The sequence below is a fragment of the Barbatula barbatula genome (assembly GCF_947034865.1).
Source record: "Barbatula barbatula genome assembly, chromosome: 10".
In the NCBI taxonomy this organism is placed as follows: Eukaryota; Metazoa; Chordata; class Actinopteri; order Cypriniformes; family Nemacheilidae; genus Barbatula; species Barbatula barbatula.
In genome coordinates, this window is record NC_136773.1 from 20,385,981 (window position 1) to 20,405,295 (window position 19,315).

A 19,315-nucleotide genomic window follows, 5' to 3' on the forward strand; every position below is an offset into this window, starting at 1 on the left:
ACTGATATTCTCACTTATATCAAACAGATTTTAACTGCTCGACAGTGTATGCTCACACAAATTCAATAAATACAAACACATTAGAAAATAGTCTGGAGCTGAGAATAGCTGTTAAAGGTCAGATTTGTTATAATGCAGGCGAGTTTATTCTATCTAAAAATACTTTACAACACTCCACTAGTTGGAGTTTTTAGGTATTGCGTATTCAAAGTGCAAGAACGCTTTCTCTAACATGTTTGGTATGAGGAAAACGAACAGACGCGCATATTTTGACTGCCTGAGGTAAAATGCGCGTTATTGTTTATCATAGCATATACGAATCAGAAGGACGTGTAATGAATTAAGCGAGTCACTCGAAATTCAAGACCCTGAAGAGGAATCCATTTCACAATCATCGCATTCTCTCTGGATCATTTCATCTCAACTGCGCGTAACGTCGCGCTGCTCCACGTTTCTTACATTATCATAACGTGCCCTTAAACCACACACTCTGTCTGACAAATAAATGTGTCATTTCCAAAGGGTGCAAGGATAAAACGATCGTGTAAAGCTACCGTTTGAGTGCCGAAGCACTGCGTTGAGAAGTGGCCGGAACAAGTGATAAAAACTATTTCAACTCTTATCTAAAACCTCCGCGTGACTCTTATCTCAACGTGCCAGTGCTGTAAAGCTCAACAAACAGAACTCAGCCGGTAAACGAATAAACGGAGTGTCATAATCGTGTAGTTCATCATCACTAGCTCTACTAACCATAAATAGATAACACGTGATTCTCGTCTTTGACCTGCATGAGTAAACCAAATAAACATCCGCCCATATATCTACCATTACACGAACTCTTCGTCAAGCTACTTGAACTACTGGTTGTGATGATCTTTGCTGACAGATGTCAGACTCGCGCCGCCATTCCTCGCGCTGTCGCAACAATGTATCCGAATAAAAAGAGAACAAAGCAGCCGCCGCTACATTGTTCCCCGGTTGCTATGAAACAACATGCAAGATCGTGAAACTCAAAAACGCGCGGACGCATCCCATTCATTCATCCGTGTACCTGTCATCGTAGCAGAAATCAGCGTCCAGTGTGTTGACATACAGGACCAGTGCCACGGCGCTGCACACCAACTCTGCGATCATCTCTCAAAAACAGAAAAAAGAAAAGAAGGAAAGGAAACGAAAGGATAGAATGGTGATATATCAAAGTCCTCCTCCGATTTCTCTTTTCGCCTTTGTCAAGATGCGCCTGCCAAAACAGAATGTCCGAGTCCCCATCCTTGCGAAGTGTTTAAATGAATTATCCAGACATCTTAACCCATGCTATTTGGGAGGAGAATCGCGTTGATCCGGGGTGCAGCGTGTACAGTATTTACAGTACGGGCGACAGTGTTTGCACGTCCTTACACACGGAGTGTTGAGATGATGCATAGTGGACGCCGAATAACGTCGTGATTGAGCCGCGTGTAGTAGAGGGCTTAAGTGCGCATGCGCAGAACCCCTCCTCCTGAGTGGAAGCGCGCACACACAGACACACACACTTAATGACAAACGGATCAGATTTAAAGTGAAAATGCAGTTTGTTCGTATTTTATTTATTTTAGTTCAAAACAATGCGTTCTGCAGTTATACTGTGTATATATATGCACTGTATATATATATATATATATATATATATATATATATATATATATATATATGCACAGATCCCCAACGAATGGTTTTAGAAGACAATAAAACATTTCACACTAAGGTATTAAGTCTGTTAACCTCGTAACCCATGACATAGAAATGCATGCAATTGCAAGTCCTTGTGGCTAAATAATTAACCATGTGTCAGATTTAAATTGCTGTGGCGTTAAACGCAACTAAGGAATCACATCAAAGACTCCGGTGTGAACTCTGGATGTGCTAAAAATGCATCCGTGTCAAGTGAGCGAGAAATTCAAGAGGTAGTCATTTTGAGTTCACTATCCATCTGGTGATGGAGGATCAGCAGATCATTACTGCAGAAAATGATTTTCACATATTTTCACAGGTTAGAATTTGAAAAAAAATGTGTCAGACTCTAGGAACTTGAATTGATTTTATTGCACCCTTATGATAACTTCCAATCCCTGCATAAAAAAAGGGTATGTTTGTATCAAGTGTGCATGTGTGTATCAAGTGTGTCCTGTATAATGTATGGGATGCATGTCGACTGACTTTTAGAGCGTCCAGTGGAGGGCTCACATTCAAAACAAGAGCTGTCAGTAGTCAAATATTTCCACCAAATCTTTCCGCGGTATTCTTTATGTCGCTGCTTTTTCTTCCAATGGCACGGATATTTTGAGGACGAGAAGAGAGAAATGTAGGGAAAGAAACTGTGGGAGAGAGAAAGAATCAATCTTGTAGTTGCAGGATGAGGACACAAAGAAGGCTCTATGGTCGAATGAATATTGATGTAATTCTAGTTCAATAGTTAGACCCGGGCTACTTAGACAGGCTTCAATGTGGCCATTCAGCAGGACATTGTGATGTAATCTGTTATAGAACTCAAGTGACCCTTTGCTTCTATCTCACTGTAACTCATGAGTGTGTTGGATGGCCTGCAGTCAAATTCGCCGAAACTGTCTTGAATTCATGGGTGTGCCACGAGAAAACCATTTCTTTATTCTGAGACTGTAATTACTGTGTGTATTTTGTGACTGCACTTGGAATTCTCAATTTGTTTTGTTAGTCATATTTTTGCACAAATAAGAACGTTGTTAAGGACGTTAACAACATTGACTTCCATTGTATGGACACAAAATCACTGAGACATTTCCCAAAATATCTTCTTTGTGTGGTTTTGGATTAAATTAGGATGAATAAATTATGACAGAGTGATAACATCCTTTTCACCTATAAAAAATAAACAACTTTATTAAATCCAGTATACAATATAGTCGAGGAAACAAAATACACATTGTTTGCCTAACAGTAGTTCTTATAAAGAGTAATGGACTCCCTTTATGTAAATTCAACGTACTGTAGGTGTCATGTGGCACGCTGAAATGTCATTACCTACAGTATCATATCAAATCCCTGTAAATGAAATAACGGCAAATCTCTGTTGTACATGGATCGTATGCTGTCATTTGTCAATGTCAAATTTCTATGATTTTCTAATAATGTTTCCTGTGTGGGAAGCGCCTCCATTTCTCTAAAGAGAACGCAGCCGGATATTTGCATATGGTTTTGAAACCCCGCTGCCTAAAGTTATTTACATTTAACCAGCACTTTTTAACACATGACATGCTCCATGAAAAGACATGCTTCATGTTCTGAAGACTTCAGAAGGTCCTTCATCTGAGTTTTTACCATAATGTAGTAGTATCAACCGCACATCAAAATATTATTATTTCCAGTCGACATACAAATGGCCAGGCCTCCTTTCAACAAACCAAACTTGCACGTTCTGCTGTGAAATAGACTGCAACGTCCTGAATACTCTATTCGGCCTTCCATCCGCATGATGTGTGTACAGTGTGTGTGTGACTGTGATGTGAAAAGCATAGTCATGGGTTTGCATGGGTTTTGTTTGTACGTTAAACCATAGAACCACATTCAGGAACAGCTGCTTTGAGAATTCAAATATCTTTTTTTGGGTGGGAATGTATGCTGTACTTGTACTTAAGTGAATGACCAATTGAAAATGAAAGGATTAATAAAACAGGATGAGTGGGTGGGACATAGCAAAGGGCCCATTTAAACTGGCCAATAGTTACGTCTGTTCAATTTGATTCAGGTCAAAATTAGCAACAGTATCATTATAATGTTATATTATTTATACAATATTCCTTCAACACTAAGCCAACTGAGATAATGAATACATGCTTTTCAATGCATTATATAGTGGGGTTTCGATATGATTCACATATAACTGACTTTTACATTTCCAGTCATACTGTGTGCACGTACTGTGTGCATTCCAACCGCCCATAGTTTCATTCCTCTACAGCATCCAATTAATCCCACATCTGATTTACAAAATCAAATAACTTCTCCACACTCAAAACCCAGCATGCCTCAGACCCAGCTACCCTAAAAAAAACTATTTCGTTAATTTTTCAACACGGTTAAATGTCAGAAACTGCAATTTTCGGAATACATTCAAAGTGCATTTGATCTCATTTCTACTTGTACTGAGAATATCCTTCATTCAGAATGCGCCATCCCTTAAGCGATCCAGACCAATGAAATTCATCACACTTAAGAAATTTTCCCAGGTGTGATTCAGATGGCATGCTGACACTTGACCTATCCATGTGTGCAGATGGTGTGCCGCGGAATGCCTCGCAGCCATTGGCTGGTTCCTCTTTCTGGTGCCTCATCTGAAAGTGGGTCAGTAGACTCACTAGTTGTGACCTTCAAGTCTGGGACCATGAGACGGTGGCTGCCAGAAATACCCAAGGAATAATTAAGTAATATTTAATATTACATAGTCTATACTTAGTTAAATTTAGACTTGAGCATATTTAACTTTAAGGGATGGTTCACTCATTAATAAAAAAAAAATCTACATTTATTCACCATCATATTCTTCAAAACGACTTTATTATGTGGCACACAAAAGATGATCATTTGTTGTGAGGTATGGACAGAACCCAAGCACAGGCAGCGGTTTGCTAAATACAACTTTATTTAAACAAAGACCCTCGATGGGGAAAACATGAACAAAAACAAGACAAGACAGAAAACTAATACTTCCCACAAGGGGGACAAAACAAACAAGGTCTTAAGAATAATAAACTAAGTCCACAAACTTGAGTCCAGGGAACAGGACCACAGGTAATCCAGACAGACTAGGAAGGCTAAATGTGCAAAATGAACCGACAAGGGACAGAGGGAAACTGGGGCTTGATAAAGGGAAACACTAACGAGGACGGAATACACAGGGAGAGTGGCAGCAGATGACGTGGATGAAACACTAACGGAAAGCTAACAAGAGGATTGCACGAGGCAGGTGAAGTGAATGAAACACTAAGGGGAAGATTGTAGAGGGACGGTGACAGGACTAAACACTAATGCCGCTAACTGGGAAACAAGGGGGCGGGGCTTAAGGACGCGACACCGGAGAGAGAGCATGGCGTGACAAACCAAAACAATGCTCTTTCTCCACACAAAACACATGGGACTGACATGATCCTGCCACAAGACTCGAAAACCAAGACAAGGAGAGGCAGGATCATGACACATTTGAGAAGTGTCTCGGTGGTTTTGTGTCCATGCAATGGAAGTCAATAGGGGCCAATTCTGTTGTCTGGTTTCCAATTTTTCTTTCAATAACTTATTTTGTGTTCTGCAGAAGCCATACAAGTTTGGAATCACACAGGGATAAATAAATAGTGAAAGATATTTCTTTTTTGTAAAATCTTTGAATCTCTAGCTTTGATAACATCCCTGCTGAAAAACATTATTCATTATTATGATTTATCTGCCAGAGAACACCGCACCACTAGAATCTGTCCCATACTAGACAACATTATGGTTTCCATTAAAACCAATACAATTCACATTATAACCATTAAATCCATCAAAACGTTTTATTGTTTTGGGCAGGGTTCTATTGCTATTTTTTCTGCAGGAGTCTGTATGCTGAACATTATAAAAATAAGCTTTTATACATATTTAAAGTCTTCAATTTTTTAAAATAGGTTTGACTTTTTTAATACGGAGTCTTTTTAAAAATAGATGTATGGTTTAATAAACCATAAAGTACAATTTAGTGGCCATATCAAGTAAAACTTTCTTCTGCAAATATGCACAAGTCCAAAATCTGTTTATTTCATTAGGTGTTGTGACGAGCGGGCCAGTGGCCAATCAGCGTCGTCATGGCAACGGCGTAATCAAGCCACCACACCAGCAGATCGTCACCACCTGGTCCCTATCAAGCTCACCCTTTATAAACAGAGGAAGAAGAGGAAAGGGTGAGCTTGTTCTCATTGGAGATGTTATTGTCTAACGTGTCGTTTGCTTCCTTTAACAGAGACCAGCGAGTGACGATCACCAAGGCACCGCTCACCAGGCACAGACACTTCACCACCTTTCACCTAAGAGGCACGAGCACCACCTCTGAACCCGGGAGCACACGAGGAGCTAACTTCCCCACAGCTGCACTCACCTGTAACCCTTTTGCTGTGTCTCCCATTAAACCACCCTCCGGGGCTAGAAAGATTCGAAGTACTGTGTCTGTCTCGTCTATGCTTGCCACAGTGGTGGAGAATGAGGGCACATTGACGGGACAGCTTCTAACAGAATCTGTCTGGTTTTTTTTCTTGTCGTCTGTAGGAAATCGCTCTCTCTCTCTCTCTCTCCGCTCCAACCCGAGTTCGGATGAAGATGGAAGGAATTATTCAGCGCCTCACGGACATCTCCGCCCAACAACATGTGTTCAGCGAACAGCTCGCTCGCCGGCAAGAGCGTTTGGAGCACCAGCTCGAAACCATCCGGGCAACCGCTGCGCGGGTTCCCCTCCCAGATGCCCGGGCCACCGCCCACCACCATCTCACCAAACTCACCGAGTTAGATGACATCGATGCGTACCTCCACACATTTGAGGTAATCGCTACCAGAGAGGCTTGGGACAAAGGCGATTGGGCACGACTGCTGGCGCCCTTCTTGACCGGCGAGGCACAGAGGGCATATTTCGCTCTCCCCGCCCAACATCAAGAGGATTACGAGAGGCTGAAAGCCGAAATCCTCGCCCGGGTGGGGTTATCACCGGTAGCCGCGGCGCAACAGTTCCAGCAGTGGGCGTACAACGAACAACTTCCCATTCGGGTACAGGCTGCGCAGCTGTCGAGGCTCGCCCAGTTGTGGCTCCTAACCGAGGAACTCTCGGCCAGACAAGTCGCAGAGAAGGTCGTCCTTGATCGCCTACTCCGGGCCCTGCCTCGCCGTGTTAGAAATCCGGTGAGCATGCGTAACCCCACCTCCCTCCGAGAGCTTGTGGAGTCTGTCGAGCTGGCGGATGCAGCACTCGCCCGGGAAGGAGGAGAGAGAGCGATTCCTCAGCCCCGGAGGGTGAACTCCCCTTGGCGACCGCAGGAGGGTATCTCTCGGCCAGTCAGCAGACCCCCGGTGGCCTCACCGCAGGACGAGCCGATGCCCACGGAGCCGGCATCTCCTACACCACGAGCGTGGCTGGCGGGTTGCATCGTCCACAGGAAACTGCCACCAAGCGCCCCAGAGAGGGTCGTACGAGTCGACGGCAAGACCCTGGTGGCCACCCTTGACTCCGGCAGTTCCATTACCCTGGTTCGAGACGGCGTACTTCCCCCTCGTCCGATGCGGAACACCCGACTTCCTATAAAATGTGTCCATGGAGACACCCGCGAGGTCCCGAGCCGTCGAGTTGAGATCGCGGCAACCCCCGGGTCCTGGCCTTTGGAAGTAGGCATTGTGAATGACCTCCCTGTACCTCTTCTCCTCGGACGTGACTGGCCAGGGTTCGACCAACTGTTGGCCGCGACGATGCAGCCCAATCGATGGAGGACCAAGCCCCCGCGACGCCGACGCACAGCGAGAACTCAGCCAGCGCTGATGGCCACCGAAAGTGAGCAAGGGGGTGAGTGTGTTCCTCGTTCCACTAACCTGGATGTTGATCTTTTTCAGAGGGTCACCGAAGGGGGTTCGTTTGGAAGGGAGCAACGGGAGGATGACCGCTTACGCAACTGTTGGAACCAAGTTCGACTAGTCGACGAGGAAGTCAGACATCCAGCTCCTCACCCTCTTCCTCACTTCATCGTGAAGAACGGGCTGCTGTACTGTGTCGCCCTAAGGCGGGGGGAGGAAAAATCCTTGTTGGTCGTTCCCAAGGCGAAGACGGGGGTAGTTATGGAGCTTGCACATGTACACCCGATGGCCGGACATCTCGCGGCCGCCAACACGGCCCAGCGGATAAGGGACCGTTTCCACTGGCCAGGACTCGAAGCGGAGGTAAAAAGGTTCTGCCAAGGATGTCCCACCTGCCAGCTGACGTCCCCCCAACGACCTCCCCCTAGCCCCTTGATTCCTCTCCCCGTGATAGAGATACCCTTCTCGCGCATTGGCCTGGACCTGGTGGGGCCCCTTCCGAAGTCTGCCCGTGGTCATGAATACATTCTCGTAATCGTTGATTATGCCACCCGGTATCCGGAAGCCCTCCCTCTTCGAAAAGCCACCACCAAAGCGATTGCCAAAGAGGTCTTCATGCTGTTCACCAGGGTGGGAATCCCCTCCGAGATATTGACGGACCAAGGGACCCCCTTCATGTCTCGGCTGATGGCCGATCTCTGCCACCTACTCAAGGTGAAACAGCTCCGCACTTCGGTTTATCACCCTCAGACGGACGGCTTAGTAGAAAGATTCAACCAAACCCTGAAGAGGATGTTACGGCGAGTGGTGGCAGAGGATGGGCGTGACTGGGACCTCATGCTTCCCTACGTGCTCTTCGGCGTGAGAGAGGTACCCCAGGCGTCTACCGGGTTTACCCCGTTTGAACTTCTGTTTGGCCGTCAACCTCGGGGGCTCCTGGATGTAGCCCGAGATGCCTGGGAGCAACAACCCGCCCCGCATCGGAATATTGTGGAGCATGTTCAACAGATGAGAGAACGCATCGACCGAGTCATGCCACTCGTGAAGGAGCATCTGCTCGAGGCCCAGCGCGCCCAGAAGCGGTTGTATGACCGGCCCACACAGCCAAGAGAATTCCAGCCAGGTGACCGCGTGTTACTGTTGACCCCCTCGGCTACCTCGAAGTTCCTGGCGTCCTGGAAGGGCCCCTACACCATCGTCGAGAAGGTTGGGCCGGTCAACTACCGGGTCCGTCAGCCGGGCAGAAGGAAACTCGAACAGCTCTACCACGTGAACTTGCTAAAACAGTGGGTGGCCCCAGCCCAAGAGATGGCCGCCTTCGCGGAGATGGAACCACCAGTGGTTCAAGTGGGCGAGCACCTTTCCCCGGACCAGAAGGGCGATCTAGAAACCTTGGTCCGTCAGTTCTCTGATGTATTCCGGGAACGACCCGGGCAGACTCGAATCATCCAACATGAGATTCGGACACCCCCGGGAGTCGTCGTCCGACAGCGGCCCTACCGGGTCCCGGAGGCTCGTCGGCTGGCTATTGAGGAAGAAATTACCAGGATGAAAGATCTGCAGGTGATTGAACCCTCACGTAGCCCCTGGTCCAGCCCAATCGTAATGGTACCAAAGCCAGATGGAACATTACGGTTCTGCAACGACTTTCGGCGCCTCAACGAGGTCTCCACTTTCGACAGCTACCCCATGCCCCGAGTGGATGAACTCCTGGACCGGTTAGGGAAGGCTCGGTTTATCTCAACGCTTGACCTTACCAAGGGCTACTGGCAGGTACCCCTTTCCCCGGAGGCCAAGGAGAAAACTGCCTTCAGTACACCGTCGGGCCATTGGCAATATAGGGTCTTGCCTTTTGGACTGCATGGAGCACCTGCCACGTTCCAACGCATGATGGACATTCTGTTGAGGCCCCACCAAAGTTACGCGGCAGCCTACTTGGATGACTTGGTTATCCACTCGGGGTCGTGGGAGGAACATTTGACGAGGCTCCGGAAGATCCTGCTGGACCTACGGAAGGCAGGGCTCACTGCGAACCCGAGAAAGTGCCACCTGGGCCTGGCGGAAGCCCACTACCTCGGCTTCAGAGTTGGACGCGGATTAATCCAACCACAGCCCAACAAAACAGAGGCCGTCCAGAAGGCGCCCCGACCTACCACGAAGACCCAGGTGCGTGCGTTTCTCGGGTTAGCCGGCTATTACAGGTGCTTCATCCCTGCTTTCTCCTCTCTAGCCAGCCCCCTGACCGACCTGACCAAGAAGGGGCAGCCCGAGAAAGTCATCTGGAACCAGGAGGCCCAGGCAGCGTTTCGGGCCCTGAAACAGGCTCTCTCCTCCTCGCCCGTCTTACACGCCCCAGACTTCGGCTGCCCCTTCACACTCCAGACTGATGCTTCCGACACCGGGTTGGGAGCGGTCCTGTCCCAGGACCTGGATGGAAAGGAACACCCGGTCGTCTACATCAGTCGGAAGCTCACCCCAGCGGAAACCCGGTATGCCACGGTGGAGAAAGAAGCCCTCGCCATAAAGTGGGCTGTCCTGGAGCTCCGCTATTACCTGCTGGGAAGGAGCTTCACCCTGGTTACAGACCACGAACCATTGACCTGGATGGCCAAAGCCAAGGACTCCAATGCCAGGGTGACCAGGTGGTTCCTTGCGCTCCAGGACTACCACTTCACAGTCACACATCGGGCGGGGGCTTCCCATGGCAACGCCGATGGCCTATCCCGGATGTGGTCAGGGTGGGCATCAAGGTCAGGGGCACAAAATCCCCCCCAGTGCCCCCTAATTCCGTACAGAGCGAGCCGCCATACCATGTCGACGCTTAGGGGGGGGGAGTGTGACGAGCGGGCCAGTGGCCAATCAGCGTCGTCATGGCAACGGCGTAATCAAGCCACCACACCAGCAGATCGTCACCACCTGGTCCCTATCAAGCTCACCCTTTATAAACAGAGGAAGAAGAGGAAAGGGTGAGCTTGTTCTCATTGGAGATGTTATTGTCTAACGTGTCGTTTGCTTCCTTTAACAGAGACCAGCGAGTGACGATCACCAAGGCACCGCTCACCAGGCACAGACACTTCACCACCTTTCACCTAAGAGGCACGAGCACCACCTCTGAACCCGGGAGCACACGAGGAGCTAACTTCCCCACAGCTGCACTCACCTGTAACCCTTTTGCTGTGTCTCCCATTAAACCACCCTCCGGGGCTAGAAAGATTCGAAGTACTGTGTCTGTCTCGTCTATGCTTGCCACAGTGTACTTGTTTATTGGCTGTGACGTGATTCTGTGCGGTGTTGACAAAACGTTGTCAACATTTCACCCTTTAGTCACACACATTTTTTTGCTAGTAAAATGATTGACATTTTTGAAGGCTCCGCACACCGCTCAGCCATGCATGAGAATCAACCCTTCTCATCAAATCATCCGGCGTATCCACGCATCCAAGCCCCCTTTGAACTGTTGCAGATGACACGCTCCTCAACAAACAGCCTCCAGAAGAATGCGAGATCTTTCTAGACCCCAGCACGTTTGATGAGGGTTTTTACAACAGCAGTGGAACATCGCTGGGTTCTGATGAGCAGCGTGCCATCATAAAGCCAAGAGGCATGTGATGAGATTCCCAGCAGATCTCAGCTAATGTGTCTGGCAGAGGGTCCGCATGGAAAGCTGAGTCATCCGTTAAACCACTGAGCGAGCGTTCAGCCGTGCTGCTGTACTTTTTATGCAACGCACACACCTGACGGCAGAGGAAATAGTGGGGGGATGCTGTCTGGATGAGGCATGTGGGATGTCGACACCAACAAGAATAAAGAGCAGTGTCTTAAAGGATTGGAACATTGAAAATGAAAATTCTGTCATCATTTACTCACCCTCATGTCAATCTAAATGTACGGTATTGCATTGGCTTACATTTAACAGTTTATTTAGGTGTTCTATTAGTATACTTCTTAATAAACTAAAACATAGATGTAAGTAGTTGTAAATAAGAAGTTGTAAATAACTTGTGTTGCAAAGTGTTCATAAAGAAACACTTTGAGTTAGATAAAAAGTGGCCACTTTAGTCGGCCTACTGTTGAAGTACAGAAGTTCACTAACAAGTATACTAGGACTAGTACTTACTACATAAATTATTCATAATATAACTTTGCTTTAAGAAACAGTTCACCCAGACATGAAAATTCTGCCATCATTTATTCAGCCTCATGTCAATCTAAATATATGATATATATATATATATATATATATATATATATGTTTTTTAAACTGATGTAATTTTAATGTACTTCTGAGAAAAAAATTGTTGTGTATTAGTTGTGTCCTTAAAGTTTACTACAGTTACACTTAAAGTGTACTTGAAAGTACATCTTAACTTAAAGAGTGGGCCACTTTAGTCCTAAGTAGTGTTAAAATACTAAAGTACACTATTAGTATCAGTACTTACGGAAGGTGTACATAATATAACTTTGAGTTAAGAACACACACTTTACACTTGAAGTATCCTTATTTTAAGACCGTAGACAAATTAGAAATTTGCTAAATAGTCAAGGTGCTTTTAAAAAAAAAGAGAGAAATCTGCAGCATTAAAAATGTAATTGAGTTAGCAACGCAAAGGTCATGGGTTTAAACTTTAAGGAAATACACATGCTGACAAATAAGGAAGTATAGGCTAAATGCACGGTAAGACGCTTTGAATAAAAGCATCTGGCAAATGCATAAATGTAAATGTTTAAAAAAGGTAGAGTTCCCCTTATGGAACACATAGTACATTCCAAGTCTTCACAACCGATAAGACAGCTTTGCCCAAAGAACACACCAAAAATGTTCCCCCTCAATAAATTATTTTTAACGGAACTATTTCCGTATAAAAAAGATACCGTTGATGAACTAGAACGCTCTCGTCTTGACATACAAAAAAGGATGAACCTCTAAACAAGCCTTTTCAGACTTTAGAAAAACACCCCAAAAAACGTGTTGACCACCGTCAAGCTCTACAGTATATTAACTGTTAAATCCAGTTTGTAAGAGGAAAAAGCCAAACTAGTCTCCTTTAGTATTATGCATGACTTAGCAAAGAGTTTCTGAAGGGCATACCAAGTTATACATTATGCATTAGAAAGAGGAAGAGTAGAGTGAATTTCATGGAGCATAAAGCTCAGAGAGAGAGAGACAGCAGGTGTTGGCAACTTTGCAGGTAATGGAAGCTGAGAGCTGAGTGATTAACCAGACTGTGACGTTACATCGACTTACAATGAAGTCCACAAATCACGCTAATGGCAATTACCCGTCATGGAAATGACCATTAACATGATTTGCGCACGTTATTGAAAATTCTTCTTGTAGGAAAGCATCTGCTAAGCGCATAAAGGTAAACGTAAACTCTCGTTGAACCCGATGCATGTTAAAGAGGAAGAAAATGAGATTGATGTCCTGAACTCTGTTTATAAAACACATTACTGCACATTAAGGCTCTGTTTTCTGTCGCTGCGATGCTTGAGACTTCAGACAGCCCTTCAGAAGGAAAAGTTTGCGTGAGGTTCTTTCCGTAGTTTCGCATGGCAAAACACAGTCTAATGCAGCGTTTAGCACCTCTGTGGAGATCCTATGAAATGCCTTAGGTAATTTACAACCTCTCCTCCCAAGACCCATTACATTAAAAGCCGTACAGGAGTAATATTTTATCATGAACGTGTAGCTGTTTAAAGCTTCCCTTTCCCACAGAAAATGAAACCTGTTCTTGAATACTTTTCTAGTTGAACTTTAAAATACCCAATTTCTTACACCTGCACATCTGTAGTTTGACTATTGCTTAACAAATGTAAGATTACAATGTGCACAAACTATTATGTTTATGTTTTGCAGGCTTGATATTAACATCTACCTGTATCCGACACTGTTCACAAATCATCTTTTTTGTGTTGTGCTGATAGAGACAGGAAAATTATAAACTTCCCCTTTAATCACACTTACTCCAGTACAATGCTTTAAAGTTTTAGACTGTCCAATAAAATCTGGAACAGTGTTTGGTTTAGTGTTTGCGTTTTAAAATCGCAATGCATCTATGGTGTGCTTACGAGCATGTAGAGGACAAAAACACAGACCGAATTGTAATGAGTCCAGTCCTGAATACTAATGTAAGTAGAGACTCTGTTTTCTTCTGCGCGACACCAACAATAGAACTGGCCCAGTTTACAGACAGCTGATTTACCACTGTGTGTGTGTGGACAAATGTACTCTCTGTATCTCTTCATTTTTCTTTCTTAGCTCCAATTTTGCACTGAAAGTTCACCCAAAAATGACAATTCTTTCATCATTTCCTCAACTTCTTCTCTATGACTTTCTCTCTTCTGCAGAACAAAAAAGACAATGTGGTCACTGAACAACAGCGGTACAATGTCACTTACCGAAATTCTTCAAAATAAATCATTGTGTGTTCTGCAGAGGTAAGACAGTCAGACAGGTTTGAATTGAAAAAAGGGACATATGTGATGGCATATAACAGACTGCGGTTCGATAACCTATATCTATCAAAATAGATTTACGTCAAGATTAATTTCCCGGTCTGTCAAGCAAATGCATCATGCAACCTATTTTAAATTTCAAATGTACTGTACAATGGCTTCGCGATTTTGCATATTAAATATAAAATCTTTTTTTAAAAATGCACGTCATTACTGAACCACTGGTGGCACCAAAAGGAACTGCAAACCTTTAGTTTAATGTTTACCAAAACGATTTAGCCGCTCGAGACTGTCATGGTTAGACAAACACTGTCATGATTCTCGAGTGGTGAGACACGGAGAGAGGACCCAGGTGCAGACAGCTGGTGAGGGGTTAACAGATCATTTAATAAATAAAACAAAGACCCACGTGGGGGTAACATAACAAAAGATGGATACATAACATGACAGGACCAAAACTAACTACACTGAAACCAAACTTAAATTAACTCTTTGACATAAACTACACATGACTAAATTAACATAACACAGGAACCCACCACACAAACCACAATGAACCAGCACAAGACAGAAGACACAAGGGCATTAAATAAGGGACCAAATCAAGATAGGGACAGGGGTAGGGCATTAATCAATAATCAGGTAACGAGAGGATGGGAACAGAGACGAGACCAGAGAGAGTGTATGGAAGGCCATGACAATAATTGCCTCTCTCCACATTAAACATGAGGTTCTGTCATGATCCTGCCACTATACTAAGAGAAACATGACATGATGCAGCAGAATCATGACAAACACATGTATTCCTACTCCAAACAATAACAGTTAAGCATGTGATTCAAACAAACAGAGCAAGTTTATGAATGTGGCACAGAGCGACAGCGTTCACACTTGAAGAAAATCAGCCTACGCGTGTCTTTCTTATAACTGTCACATTACATTGAACCAAAATAATTAAACACTGAAAAACGACAGCTTTCAAAGTTAAAAAAATGGTGGAAATACGTGACGACAAATCAAATCCACAGCACAAGGTTGTACAAACGATCTAAATCATGACTTTCTGAATTTCTGAAAGAGTTCAACTTCAGCCACACTATAGCCAAAAATAAAACTAAAGAGGCACCGCATGATCAATGTCCTTATATTCAGTGGAGTGCTTTAATTCTACCTGCATGCTAGGCTACTGTTTAAAGATGCTTTCTGAGGTTATACAGGTTCACCATTTTGCAACATGACTTTGTCTGAATTTCAGGTCAGCACAGTAGGCATATCACCCAACACGCACTGAAGAATGTGAGGAAAAATATGTATATCGGTCATACTGATTGATAATATTTTGACAGTGCTCCACTATGCCATGCCTTTTTCCATTACCCAGAGCCACGTCTGTTTCCACTCAGCTGGAAAAAGCCACCGTGAATTCTATAGAGTGAATGTTGTTGATATATGCTTGTAGATTTGTGTTTGGGTTGTTACACAAACTATGCGCACCGTCCCACACAAATCACAACGGTTACTTTGGGGGAAAACTTTTTTATTTTAATTACAGCTTGTTTTTCTTATTACATTTTTAATGTTTTTAATTTTTTTATTTGTTCTAGGCTAACATCTGATTCCTTTTCCATGAATAGTTAGTTATTAAACAGCTGATTGAAACATAAGATTACCGGTTACTTTGTGTCCTTATTTTGTTAAAATTATAGTTTTAAAGTTTTATTTAACTAACACTGCATATATACATTTATAGTCTGTCTGATATTTGACCTGCTAAATATTAGATCTCTCTCTAATAAAGCACTTTTTGTTAACGATATGATAACAGATCATAAAATAGACATGCTCTGTCTAACAGAAACATGGCTAAAGCCAGATGACTATATTGCGTTAAATGAGTCTGTCCCCCAAGATTACTATTATACACACGAGCCTCGTCAAAAAGGCAGAGGGGGAGGTGTTGCTGCACTTTACCGTAACTCTTTTAGCATTTCTCAGAAGTCTAATCCTAAATACAATTCTTTTGAAGTCATGGTACTTGATGCATCAATACCTAATATTAAGGACAAAACATCTTTAAAATTTATTCTGGCTATTGTATATAGGCCTCCAGGGCACCACACAGATTTTATTAAAGATTTTGGTGGGTTCTTATCAGAACTAGTACTGTCTGCAGACAGAGTCCTTGTTGCTGGTGACTTTAACATTCATGTAGATAATGATAACGATGCTTTAGGAATGGCTTTTAAAGACACTCTTAACTCCATGGGCGTTAGTCAACATGTGTCAGGACCTACTCACCTTCGTAATCATACTTTAGATTTAATTTTGTCTTACGGTATAAACGTGGTCGATGTTAAAATCCTTCAGCAGAGCGAAGACATCTCAGATCATTATCTGGTATCATGCTTGCTTCAATACCCAATGGTGGCAAATCAAACTCCAAGTTACAAATATTGTAGAACAATAACTTCGACTACAAAAGGTGCGTTTCTTGATAATTTGTCTGAATTGTCTCAAATCTCTAGCATGAGTAATAACGTTGAAGATCTTGACTTTACTATTGAAAATATTAATGCCACCTTCTCGGAAACGCTAGACATAGTTGCTCCCTTGCGCTTAAAGAAGATTAAAAATGACAGACCGACACCGTGGAAAAATGAACACACTCAGGCTCTAAAGAAAGCGGCACGAAAAATGGAGCGCAACTTTAAAAAGACTAAATTAGAGGTATTTCGTACTGCCTGGAAGGATAGTACAAAAAAATACAGGAAAGCCCTAAAAACGTCTCGATCCGCCTACATTTCATCACTAATAGAAGAAAACCAGCATAACCCTAGGTTTTTATTTGATACAGTGGCTAAATTAACCAAAAATAAATCGTCAGCGACTTCTGATGCTGTATACCAGCATAGCAGTGATGATTTTATGAACTATTTCACAAATAAAATCCAAGATATTCGAGAGAAAATTATAACTATGCAACCAGATGCGAAACCCGCTGAACAAACGACTTACTACAGCACCCCTAAGGAGAAATTACGTTTATTTTCTACTATAGATCACGATGAACTATCGAAAATCATTAGATCATCTAAATCGACTACATGCATGCTAGACCCTATACCTACAAATCTTCTGAAAGAGATGCTCCCAGAAATTATAGATCCTCTACTTAGCATTATTAACTCATCTCTGACATTAGGACATGTGCCTAAAGCATATAAGGTGGCTGTTATAAGGCCCCTTGTCAAAAAACCCCATCTGGACCCTGGAGAACTAGTTAACTATAGACCTATTTCGAATCTACCTTTCTTATCTAAAGTTCTGGAAAAAGTAGTCTCAACTCAAATATGTTCCTTCCTCCAAAGGAATGAGATTAATGAAGATTTCCAGTCTGGATTTAGAGCACATTACAGTACAGAGACTGCTCTGATTAGAGTTACAAATGATCTGTTTATGGCGTCCGACCGAGGTTGTATCTCCTTATTGGTGCTGCTAGATCTTAGTGCTGCATTCGACACCATTGACCACAGCATGCTCCTACATAGACTTGAAAATGATGTCGGTATTAAGGAAATAGCTTTGAAATGGCTTAGATCTTATTTATGCGACCGTTTCCAATATGTAAAAATAAACAATGAGGTATCACGCAAATCGCAAGTCCAGTACGGTGTACCACAGGGCTCAGTACTAGGGCCTATGCTCTTCGCATTATACATGTTACCCCTAGGAGATATAATAAAGCGACACGGAATAAGCTTTCACTGCTATGCTGATGATACGCAACTTTATATTTCCTCGAAGCCTCACGAAACACAGCAATTCCATCGAATAGTGGAATGCATTGTCGATATAAAAAAGTGGATGAGTAGCAATTTTTTATTACTGAACTCGGACAAAACTGAAGTGTTACTTATCGGACCGAAAACCGCCCTACGTAACAACCAAGAATACTGCTTAACTATTGATGGATGTTCCATAAAACCCTCATCTTCAGCTAAGAATCTTGGCTTTATATTCGATAGTACTCTGTCATTTGAGAACCAGGTCGCCAAAACCTGTAAGATTGCGTTTTTCCATCTTAAAAATATATCTAAATTACGTCATATGCTGTCATCATCAGATGCGGAGAAGCTTATACATGCCTTTATGACATCAAGACTAGATTACTGTAATGCACTATTAGGTGGTTGCCCTGCAGGCCTATTACAAAAACTCCAACTGGTCCAAAATGCGGCAGCTCGAGTTCTTACACGTACAAAAAAGTATGAGCATATTAGCCCGGTTCTGTCAACCTTGCACTGGTTACCTATAAAGCATCGCATAAATTTTAAAATCTTGCTTATTACCTATAAGGCCTTGCATGGTTTAGCTCCTCACTACTTGAGAGAACTTCTTACGTATTATAGTCCATCACGTGCACTACGCTCTCAGGCGTCAGGTCAGTTGGTAATACCTAGAATTTCAAAATCAAGTGCAGGCGGCAGATCCTTTTCCTATCTAGCGCCTAAACTTTGGAACAGTCTTCCCTGCAATGTCCGGGAGGCGGACACACTCTGTCAGTTTAAATCTAGACTAAAGACGCATCTTTTTAATCTTGCATACACTAGATTATCATAATATATGTATTTCAAAGATCTAGGCTGCACTAGTTAGATCAACCGGAACCAGGGACACTTCCAATAACAACTGATGCATTTGTTGCATCAAAGAGTGCAGAACAGTACTCTACTCTCAGCCAGTCTTGTCTCATTGTTCCAAGGTTACAAGAGCGGAGCGGGCAGGGCGCAATCCATTCCTAGACCTGACAAATGCTGGACGAAGGAAGTGACGTCCCTACAAAACTTCAGCCACTATTAGATTATTAATGATAATTTTAAATCTAATTTTTTTTTTTATTTTCGCCTTGTTGTGCAAGCACTGTTGAGCTTGTGCAGAGGCTGCAGTTTTTGCCAGAGGGGAACTGGAATCCCCTGGTTAGGCCTGGTTTCCCTCCGAGGTTTTTTTTCTCCTCCAATGGAGTTTTGGGTTCCTCGCCACCGTTTGCATACTGTTTTGCACTGTTTTGCCTGGCCGGGGGGGCTGCTAGAATTTGGTAGTCTTATTTAATTAACACTGCATATAGGAATTTATTGTGTGTCTGATATTTGACCTGTGTTTTGAATTCCATAACCTTTTATGTTTTACTTATAGTCATTTTTTCTTGTACAGCTGCTTTGTAACAATGAAAATTGTAAAAAGCGCTATATAAATAAAGCTGACTTGACTT

The 19,315-nt window shown here is 43.6% G+C and overlaps 1 protein-coding gene across 1 annotated transcript in view; it reads right to left on the minus strand.

Annotated features, from left to right (window-relative positions):
- tmtc2b (transmembrane O-mannosyltransferase targeting cadherins 2b) overlaps positions 1-1,506 on the minus strand; it is an 86,452-nt gene extending 84,946 nt beyond the window's left edge. Inside the window, exon 1 of the mRNA XM_079465646.1 lies at positions 1,052-1,506. Coding sequence (XP_079321772.1) covers positions 1,052-1,134 — 83 coding nt within the window. The 5' untranslated portion in view covers positions 1,135-1,506. The remainder of the gene's footprint in view (positions 1-1,051) is intronic.
- Positions 1,507-19,315: the final 17,809 nt, after the last annotated feature.